The sequence below is a fragment of the Triplophysa rosa genome, linkage group LG18 (assembly GCF_024868665.1).
Source record: "Triplophysa rosa linkage group LG18, Trosa_1v2, whole genome shotgun sequence".
In the NCBI taxonomy this organism is placed as follows: domain Eukaryota; kingdom Metazoa; phylum Chordata; class Actinopteri; order Cypriniformes; family Nemacheilidae; genus Triplophysa; species Triplophysa rosa.
The window spans coordinates 1,638,031-1,649,451 of NC_079907.1; the positions used below are offsets into that span (position 1 = coordinate 1,638,031).

General features: G+C 39.2%; 1 protein-coding gene across 1 annotated transcript in view; it reads right to left on the minus strand.

Moving 5' to 3' along the window:
- Positions 1 to 11,421, minus strand: part of LOC130569440 (disintegrin and metalloproteinase domain-containing protein 12) — a 77,277-nt gene that overhangs the window by 36,784 nt on the left and 29,072 nt on the right. Inside the window, exon 4 of the mRNA XM_057359094.1 lies at positions 608 to 683. Coding sequence (XP_057215077.1) covers positions 608 to 683 — 76 coding nt within the window. The remainder of the gene's footprint in view (positions 1 to 607; positions 684 to 11,421) is intronic.

Sequence of the window (11,421 nt, forward strand, 5' to 3'; positions counted from 1 at the left end):
ATGAAAAGAAAACAGATTCGTTTATATTTTATATATTATATATATTATATTTATATATTTTATATATTATATAAAATATAGTGAAAGAAAGAGAAACTTCTGTCTATATCTCAGCTCAATCTGTTATTTCTTAAAAAAAAAAGAAAAGTAATGCAATATTCCCTGAATGCTCCGGCATGGGTAGAATTGGTGTTTCACAACACGAGAGAGTGAGATGTGTTAAACCCCTCAGACTTTTTCTGCTTATTTTGCAGAACAATGCGTCCCTGTTTTGATGGGAAGCAAGAGTTCCAGGTCACGTAAAAGCAGCCAAACGCCCGACCTGAACGGGGGTCAAGAGGGAACGCTGTGCTGAGTTTGGACCTGATAAACGCATCCGAGACCTCAGAACGCAAAACAAGACACGAACTCCGTCAGACTGATCCTAGACATGTGTTTAACACACACACATGCAGATAAATCACGGTTTGGAGTCTGTTTTACATCTACAGGGGATCTCGTGATGTTGTGATGACACAGTCAAACATACACAGAGATAAACCTTTGACAGGTTTTCTGTACAGCACATGATCTGTTGGACTGAAATGATGGGTGATTGTGATCTTACCGTGACATTTGGTGAGGTGGTGACACGTCCGTCCTCCAGGTAGTGTGTTTCTGTGTAGTGACTAGCAAACAGACCTCTGCAACACAAACACACATAATCTGACATCAAAACATATCAAACGTGAAGCGACTTTCCTTCCTGGCTGACGTCACCAGCCAATCCATACCCAGAAATGAAATCTTGCACACATCTTTTTTCATTGACTCCTCGGTTTTGAATGCATTTGAATGCATCCTTTTTTTGACGAAGAAATCTTGAACCTCAAGTATTGACGGGCCATAAAAACATTTTAGCCCGCTGTGATGGCTGCCAAAGGATCTTCCTCTCTCTTTGCTCAGATAATGTTGTCATCAGGTCCCGAGAATAATTACAACATCTGCTCTTCGTCTGTGGTTTTCTAAGCGAAACCTGTCAGTCAGAGAAAGTGACAAGCTCGTGGAGATGATCAAAGAAAATCACTCGCTCTGAAAACCTCACGGGACGCCTCCAACATACTAAACCAGACCTCTGACCGTCGGCATAAAGTCTGGAGCACATGGAAGCTCTTCCTGACTGAGAAAGGCCACGATTTGTATTGAAGAAGAACTTCATTGTGTGGTGGGCATCTGTTTGTGAAGAAAACTGAAACAATAAAGAAAGAAATAAGCTACAAGAGGCTTAAGGGGTATTTTATCCTGGATGACAGATGTTCTTAGGCAAAAAAAGAAGAAGTTTACTTAAGAGTGCTTTACTTAAGAACTTAACATAAGAAAGCATACTTTCACTACTTTTTATGAAGAACCGTTCAATTAACAACTTGACAGAAAAGTTTGTATATGTACACAGTATAAACACCACCAAACTAGCAGTTTACTGAGTAAAGTGTACAATTTTATAAACTAAAAAACGTAAATCAGTACACCAATAAGTTCACCTGTTGCAGTACAAATAAAAAATGTAGTTTACTGGTACATTTCAAGTATGCTTAATAGTGTACTTTCAGTTGAGCTAATTTGGCCCCGCGTAGTATTGAAATAGTACACTTATAAGTATATAACAAAGTACACTTTCAATATACTTGAACTTCACCCTAAGTATGCTTAGGAAAATAAATCTGAAGTGTACTTGTTTTTGTAAGGGTATAAAATGTGTATGATTTTCATTGAAAAAAAATTGCATATAAACACTGAGCGAGGTTTTAAAGGATGATTCAGAGAAAGCTTGTGTACTCTCTGTAAATTAAATTAGATGATGTTAAAGCTCACTGTGGAGAGAAGGCTCAGCGTGCCGTGAACAACAGAGAATCAATGAAACAGCAAGGTTTCCAAGAATATATGAACAAACACTTTAGATTTAAAAAAGCTTTTAGTATAAAAAAATAACACGCAGGCAAGTGGTCTCTCTAGCGCGACTCTAAAGAACAGAACATATCATTAATTGTTAAAAGCCTACAGTGATAATGGACTGTAGAAGCAGAATGTTTTGGGAAAGGACTTTCTGAATCAGGTTTATTATAATGGACGGATGTTTAAAATGCTCCAAACTCACACTGTTCAAGACTTACAAAACTGTGACGCAAAATAAACAAGCACGAACAAAAGAGGCCTGTAATACCTGAAGAGAGCTATTCATGAACATCTTCATTCATCTGAACGCCTGTCTCCGCATCACAACATCCCACAAACCCTTGAGGCGTCATGCCACGAATCGTACACTTGGATAAAACCATACAAATCATAACATTTTACTTTGTCCCCTAAATAAAGCTATCACATAAAAGTGAAAAAAATCTTTGACATGATGAATGCCATCCTACAGTAAAAAGCAGAGTGCGCGTTCTTTAATCGTCTTTCGAGTTTCTTTACAGAAAGACAGTCATGTTGGTTTGGAAGCGCATGGCAAGGAAATTTCTGGTTTTGGGCAAACAAATCATTTAACCACTTCATCACTACATCTGATACTTTAAAGGAGATTCATCTCAACTCATCATGAGATCTTTATGTATCATCACCAGCACATCCGTGAGAAACCCTGCTTCCACATCACCCACAAAACCTCATTTAACACTTAAAAACAACCATCAACCAAAAACATTCCCTCCACGACTCTGTTGTGACTGTTCTCTAATTTATTTTCCAATTACTCACAACAGTAGAGAGCAAACAGAGCGCGAGATTAGCAATTCTTTGCGAGATGGTGATAGAAGTGAATGAGTAATTTTGCCTTTCATGCTGTGGCAGAACCAGCAAAACGCAAAAGAAAAGCTAATCGAATCATGTGGCACTGGAGGAAAAGACTCCCAGCGTGGCACCGCTGTTTCCCACGGTCACTTAATGCTTTGTGTTCTCACCAGATAGGAAACCAGAGAGAAAAATGTCAGGGAACAGAGCAAAACACGCTTTCTGTACTCGCACCAAGTGTGTCAGAGCCGAACGCTGCAACTCGCTGCCAGATTTTAATGAAGACCAAACACACGGCACCACAAACCTGAGATCAACTAAACTCAGATGCAGCAGGAGCAAACTCACATCAGTCTCATCAAGGATGAAGCTCGGTTTCTCATGTTTCTCAGGGAGAAAACGTGTCACGGATCAATTCAGAGCATCTGAACAATAACGAGCTCTTCTTTTTTATTTTTACACTCTGCTTGTCGTAAGATGGTAATTGAAAGATTGATTAGTAATCCAGAGTTTCTGTTAAAGACGTTAATTTACCATGATTCACAGATGATAAGATGCGCTTTATTGAGCAGAGGTGTGCTATCTATCATCATTTAAATCATTTGGATGAAAAAGTGAAATGAAAAGTTCTTGAAAGGTGCAATCGGTAATTTTTTTAGGTTTAAAAAGTCAACAAAAATTTGTAATTGAGCAAGTACAAAAAAACTCTCTCCTTATTTAACCAAGATTCACTTAAGTACTGTAATAATAATGATTTATAATTTGAGCTGTCAGGTATGATTTTGTGTGAAATGTGTGCAGTCATTTGACTTCAACCCACGTTAAGATACAAAGAAACCTGTAACCTTTTCAAACGGAGATACACTGCGAAAAATGAATTTCTAATTAACTTTGTCTTGTTTTTTTAGCACAAATATCTCAAAGTTCTTCAAGAAAAGTGGCCTAAGATATTTAATCTTGTCTTATAAAAAATAAGTAAGCCAATAGGGTAAGAAATTAGAATAAGGTACTTAAGAAAAAGGTCAAACTAAATTCAAGGGTACTTTTCTTAAACCATTTGCAATGTTTTTGATTCTTTTAAAGACTCCTTTAAGGAACTTACTTAATTCTTATAATCTTTCATAAAACATGATTAAATATCTTAAGTCACTTTCTTATCCTAAATAACATTTAAGACTTTATATTTATTTGTTTTAGGAAACCATACACAAATGCTTAGTAAGGCCCGATTCACATTTCGCATCTAAAACGCGAGCCGCGCCGCTTTCTCTCTTCAAATGACCCGCGGTGCACACGCAGCTCTCCGAAAAGTTGAACTATTTCCATCTCGATCCCGAGCGCCGCATCGCATGCGCATCGCCCCCTATTTGCGCGCGTTCTACATTTAAAATAGCGAATGTGCACGCGGAAAAGACGTGAAATGTGAATCGGGCCTAAGGAATTCTTTTTTTTTGCAGTGTGATGATAGACAGACAAAAAGTACACCACAGATTACTGGTGAATTGAAACACAATACTTGCAGATACTCTTGAACTGATGTAATGACATCTCATGGCAAAACACAGACGGTTGCCAGTGTTAAAGCTTCGGCTAATGAGAGAGAAAGTTACACCCCTGAACTGAATCATGGATGATGTTTGTTTCAAACAGCGTTTGCAGGACTGAAGCGCTTCACAAGACGTGTCACACGAGAACAATCCAACGCTTCATGTCATCTGTGGTTTCACGCTGTCCTCACGCAGATCAAAAAACTAGGTTACTCCCCACTGACAGTAAAAGATAACAAAAAACTGATCCTTAAACACATCAGGAAATGAGATCATACTGAAGATGTTGAAAGATATAACCGCACAATGATCGGACCTGAACCACGCAGTATAAATAAAATCATCTGTGTTTTGGGTCAATGCTAATAATGTGTGTCTGTGTAGATCATCACGACCTCCGCTCGGGTCAACTGTGATGTCTGGATTCAAGTACCTGCTCAACTCCGACAGAACAGAAGTGAGAAAAATCACAGAGGTCTCTTCAACGGCTCGATGATTTCTCAATGAGATTAAACGTGGGAATGTTTCTCGTTTGTGTCTCAGATATTTCTCCTGAGAAAAAGAGTCAGAAATCTTAGGAAGAGATGTCAGAAACTGAGCTCAGATTTGTCAGGTCTACAATCAAAAGTCAATATGAACTCAAACATTTCTCATCTAATTGACTCAAATCCAGATTATTTGACCTCTAAAATCTACATTCATTGCTCCATACTCTTAACGTTTCAACAATTACAACTTCATTTGATTCTGTTTCATTCCTCCTATTCAACTTTAAAAGAAACATATCGAGTTAATACTTCAATGGAAGAGAACTGAGAACCTCTGAGCAATAACGTTTGATCAAATCAAAAAAGCTGTAAATCCACTTCATCATGTTTTTCTGAATCTAAGGGCGCATCTGGCCACATTAACGCGCTTCTGACATCAAGCACACGAGTTCTGTGTGTGTGTGTGTGTGTGTGTGTGTGTTTTCATCTGTGATGACATCACACTTTCATCCACACACCCTCTCAGAAACCATCGAGGCAAGAATTTCACCCCGATCACAATCAGATCATAATCTGAAAGGTTTTCGTGAGGTCATCATCTTTCATATCTAACAAACACTCGTCGCCTGTCTCATGATGTCAACTCTCACTTTCATTAACGTGACGTGTAAATCAAACCTAACAAATCAAAAGCTCATGCAAATGTATTCAGATCGTAAGCAGATGAATTTGTTCAAGCAGGACAGCTGCTGGATCTGATCCCACACGTGTTTACACTTATCGCTCGTTTTACAGCGGATTTACTCATCTGAAACCTCAGCAATAAACAATATCATATGGAATCACAATCAAACCAAGAAACCAAGGCCTTTTTATGAGCAGGGTTTGGGACTTTATCCATTTTGTCAAACAAAAATACTGTACGCTGAAAGCTTACATGAAAGCTTTGGTTCTGTCTCGTCTATACTGCTACACCATGCAGCCTGTGGTAGTTTTGCTAGTTTAAGCTGGTTTAGATACGTTTAGAAACAGCTTAGAAATAAAAACTTGAAAATGTGTTCTACTTTAAGAGTCAAAAAATCATAGCCGAAGGAACCGAATGACCTGCGTGTCAAACAGAGACCTGAACCCCATCCCATCTGTCCGGTTTCTGGACCTGCTTTCATTGGCCTGGATTTTGGATGGATGAGGGCTGCTAATCTCCTTTGGACCTCGTCGTGCTTTTTCATCCCGAACCCTGTTTATCAAACATGTTTGGATGTCCGACTGTTCCTTCAAATGGTCCCACGTGTGCTAAAAGCAGTAGAAATATGACGGACTAACATCATCCAGTTCTACGAGCCAGACACAACCATCTGGGAATACAATTTATATACTGATTCATATGAACACCATATAACTCCACAAACCAGTGCTGTCTAAACTAAACTAAATTAAATCAAAAATCCCCGTGAACGGCCCTAGAAACAGAAGAACTGTTTCACAATCTAGAGTAAAGAGTTTCTTAAAGAAACAGCGACTCCGGAAGTGAAAATTCGAATACAGATACTGTTCAAACCAGTCCCAGAAAGAAATATAATTGTCAGCGCTGAGAATTTTGGGTGAACTGTTCCTTTAAGATAGATGAAAGTTCAAAGATGACGTTTTTGGATCTTCTACACCGATGATGCAAAAATTTCAATTTCCCAGCATCACGAAAGCATGAAAATCAAATCTGGGAAAGTTTAACTCTTTTTTTTTTCTGCCCTGAATCATCAGACATCCATTTGCTTGTGTGTTAGAATCTTCTAGAGAGCCCTACTGTACAGATCACCGCCTGGACCAGACACCGTTTCAGATGGAAAAACTGAGTTCTGCTTTCAAAATTCACCAAATGAAGAAAACATTGTTGAACAAAGCAAACGCTGGAGTTTGTGTCTGTGTGTTTCAAATGAACAATTTGTCTTTATGAATGCAAATGTGTGAATGAGAAGAACGTTGCTGTTCTATATTCATGAGAACTCTTCACTGGAACTAATGACTTTAAACCAGACGTCTTCATTATTCTGCTGCTGCGGTAAATGCAGCATAAGACGACAAATACATTTTTAATATTTGAGATATTTTATTATTACGTTTGATTGCTGTTTTCCTCTTTTGATGCTTCAATATCTGAAAGAATGACAAAAATGTCTTCACTTACGAAATCACAATTGGAGCGATGGTGCTCACAAATAACACAGATCTAGTGTGCAACACGTCTCATTCTTCTTTCAAAATGTTCCTATCAGAACAAAAACAAAAAATATTACATCCACAAAAGTTTAGGATCACTTGACAAAAATCGTGATCTTACAATTTTTTTAATCTGAAGGTGTAAGTTTCAATGTTCGAAATCACTTTTTTTGCAGACAAAAATATAATTATCCAATTTAAACATATTTCTTTCTTTCATGAGAAAACAACATTTTTGTTAAAAAATATATATTTTTAAAACACATTTAAATACATTTATCATTTGGCAAAGCGACTTTTACATTGCTTTATACCACACATTTGTTTATGAGTATGATAGTTAGCTTTTGCCGAGAGATTGTGTATCGTACAAACAATCAGATCTTTGTACGATCACATTCGTATATTTTAGTACGATTTGCTTTCGTGCCAGTGACGTGCCAGGTAGTGTTAGGGGTGGGGCTTCAGTATTGCTTTTTTTCAAGTAATCACCCGTTTTTATACGATTCACAACGTACAAATTCATACGAATAAGCCACCTTGTAAAAAAGTTACAAAATGCTCATGCGATCAAACCCATGAACTTGTCGTTACTTGTACCATGAGCTACAAGCTCAAATGCATGACTTGTACCAAATAATCAATAACAAGCAGCCAATAAGAGTCCAGCATAGATGGAAATACCTTTAATAGTGTTTAAAAGCTTCAGAAAGCTGAACGATAAAGTTTACGATTTTGCAAATTCTAGTTAACGGTTAACAACTTTAAAGATGCAAAAATAAAACAGACTTAATTTATTTTGGATGCTTTTGGTCACAACATAATTCAACACAATCTCACGGCAAAAGCGAACTATTTTACGATGTGGCTAACGTTAACTAATTCATATGAATTTATTCGATCTCATTCGTATATTTTAGTACAATCTGCAGCTTTTGTGCCAGTGATGTTAGAGATGGTGTTAGGGGTGGGGCTTCAGTATTGCTTTTTTTCCAGTAATCGTACGTTTTTGTACGATTCACAACGTACGAATTCATACGAATTAGCCACCTAGTGGAATAGTCACGAATTCCTGTGAGATCTGGTTGCGTAATTCCCACAGTTACATGTGTTAGTTCATGGTTTTGATGGGTTTACCATTATTCCAAAAGGTGGAAAAAACTAAAAATAAAGAATGAGTAAGTGATCCTAAACTTTTGATCAGTAGTGTATTTGTCATCCCTTCACAAACAAATCTTCAACACAACCAACATCTCCTTTCTCTAACTTTCTTTTCTTGTTGTCTCAAATGATCTCCATAAGAACCACTGCAAAAACACCCTCAAACACCAACACAACAAAGCTTCTCTCCGTGTCTCCCCTCCATCCAGAGCTCTTGTTTCTTGAGTATTTCTTTTTCTCTTGCATCGAGAATCTCTCACACACAGACACTCTCTGTCCTTCTGAGCTCATTCTCCTCCTCCATTGCCCGTCTGTCTCAGAACGCTGGGCTTTCATCGTCACATTCAAAGGCGTCTCTGTAGGGATCTCTCACTCGTGCGCTTGACGGTGACCACACTGGTGATTAGAGTAAAACATCTGCTTTCTGCATGAGCGACAGTCTAACAGCTCCCACGAGTCTCTCGCTCTCTTCTGCTTTATTGTGCTTTAAAGCCTTTGAGTGGAAGAGAACTGCGGCCGAAACCGAACCGACCTCATTTTAATACATGCATGGGAATATCTATTAAACAGGCCATGCCAAACAAGACGTTGAATATCGCTTCTGCGTTTTGCTGAAATAAAACAAAAACTCCTTACAACACATTTCCTTGAAATGATGAAGTTCTCAAATCAATTCAAATCCAATAAAAAAAACAGGGACCGAGCTAGAATGAAGAGACTGAAAGTCTTCACCAAACCCCCTGAGCAAGAATGATTTAACACAAAGCGTTAAATGTCCTCAGCAGATCTTCTCAGCTTTATGGAGAAATGACTTTTTACTGCAGCGGTCAACTGATTTTGTTTGCGTTCTTTTTTTCCAGCAGTCGTCCAGCGCTAGCAGAGCATCTTCTCAAAAGCTTATTCAGCAGAGGCTGTCGGAGCGCATGGATCGACGCGCGTGGGGTCAAAGGTCAGCAGACGACAGGATGCTCAGTCTGGAGTCAAACTGTGCGTGAATGTGAGGACAGGATGTAAATCAAGCGACGAAAAAAATAAACAACACTGACACATTTGATATGTTCTTTCTGCAGAGAGGAACACGTTATTTCATCGATGCAAACCTTCTGTACATTTATTGAATGATTTAGAGGTCACGTGATCTGGCGTTTTGGAACAGGGCCTCATACCGTGTTGAATTATGATACAGAACAATGTAAAACGCTCCACACTTACATTTACATTTATGCATTTGTGCATTTGGCAGACGCTTTAATCCAAAGCGATTTACATTGCATTGTACTATACATTTATTTCTAACTATGTGCATTCCCCTGGGATGGAACCTTGGCGTTGCTAGCGCCACGCTCTAGAATCACTGAGCTACAGGAAAGCTCCAATTCAATCAAAAAAATTCATGTGTCCACCATATAAGGTCAACGAACACAAAACATGACATCACTACAGAGAAAAGAGAAAAATATGGAGAGATGTAATGGAAGTGGTATAAGAGCCAGCTGACGTGAGTAATGCTGGAATACCATTCTCTGTCTGTAATGTAGTGCTTGTAATACTAAATCTGATATCAAAAGAACAGCTCTCCACATCTACGACTCTAACTGGCTGAACATTTAGAACTAAATAAAATACAAACTGCATCTAAAAATATACACACGCATGCCTGCACACACACCATGATCTTAAAAATAATACATCAAAGTTCTTGAGAAAGTCAGGTATTAAGAGTAACAAGAACATTTTTGGAAGAAAGGGTGAGTGCGAGTTGCACTTATAAAACTCACTGCTTTGATGCTAAAAATGGTTGCTAAGGCGATCTGGAGGATAGCTAAGAAGTCCTGAGTGGTTTTTAAGTTGTTCTCAGTGGACGCTAAGATGTTATGAATGGTTGCAAAAGTGATCTGGGGTGTTACTAAGGTGTTATGGGTGGTTGCTAAGGGGTTATTAATATATCTGGGGTGTTGCTAAGGTGTTATGGGTGGTTGCCAAGGGCTTATGAATAGCTGCTAAAATGATCTGGGGCGTTGCTAAGTTGTTCTGGGTGGTCACTAAAGGGTTCTGGAAAGTTGCTTAGGAGCTTTGGATGGTTGCTAGGGTGATATGGGTGGATGTCAGTTACTGGTCCCAGTCGAGCTTATATATTCTTCAATGTAAAACAATAAAATGCTTTTAACCTGACCAACAAATTTGTTACTTAGAAAAGTAACACGTTTTTATTTTATTTTATGATACCTTTTGGAAAAGCCCGACTTGGCTTTCTTTGCATAAAAACAAGCAACATCTCCTTTTGTGTTCCACAGACAGACAGATGATCATAACAGCCAGTCCATAGAGACCTACAGCATCATCTGGAAAAGGACTTCACATAACTGACCTTACAAGCTGAACAGGGAAGCAGGGGGATAATGTGACGTGTATAAAACTATTGTATACTTCAAGTGAGTCAAGAGTGTGCACATATTAATGCTTACTTTATTCTGTGTAAATCCTGACATTTGCATAAACGTTGAGAGAGAGAGAGAGAGAGAGAGAGAGAGAGAGAGTGAGAGAGAGAGAGAAGAGAGAGAGGGAAGAGAGAGAGAGAGAGAGAAGAGAGAGAAGAGAGGGAGAGAGAGAAGAGAGAGAGAGAGAGAGAGAGAGAGAGAGAGAGAGAGAGAGAGAGAGGGAGAGAGAGAGAGAGAGAAGAGAGAGGGAGAGAGGAAGAGAGAGAGAGAGAGAGAGAGAGAGAGAGAGAGAGAGAGAGAGAGAGAGAGAGAGGAAGAGAGAGAAGAGAGAGAGAGAGAGAGAGAGGGAGAGAGAGAGAAGAGAGAGAGGAGAGGAAGAGAGAGAGAGAGAGAAGAGAGGGAAGAGAGGGAAGAGAGAGAAGAGAGGGAAGAGAGAGAAGAGAGGGAAGAGAGAGAAGAGAGGGAAGAGAGGGAAGAGAGAGAAGAGAGGGAAGAGAGGGAAGAGAGAGAAGAGAGAGAAGAGAGAGAAGAGAGAGAAGAGAGGGAAGAGAGAGAAGAGAGGGAAGAGAGGGAAGAGAGAGAAGAGAGGGAAGAGAGAGAAGAGAGGGAAGAGAGGGAAGAGAGAGAAGAGAGGGAAGAGAGGGAAGAGAGAGAAGAGAGGGAAGAGAGAGAAGAGAGGGAAGAGAGGGAAGAGAGAGAAGAGAGGGAAGAGAGGGAAGAGAGAGAAGAGAGGGAAGAGAGAGAAGAGAGGGAAGAGAGGGAAGAGAGAGAAGAGAGGGAAGAGAGGGAAGAGAGAGAAGAGAGGGA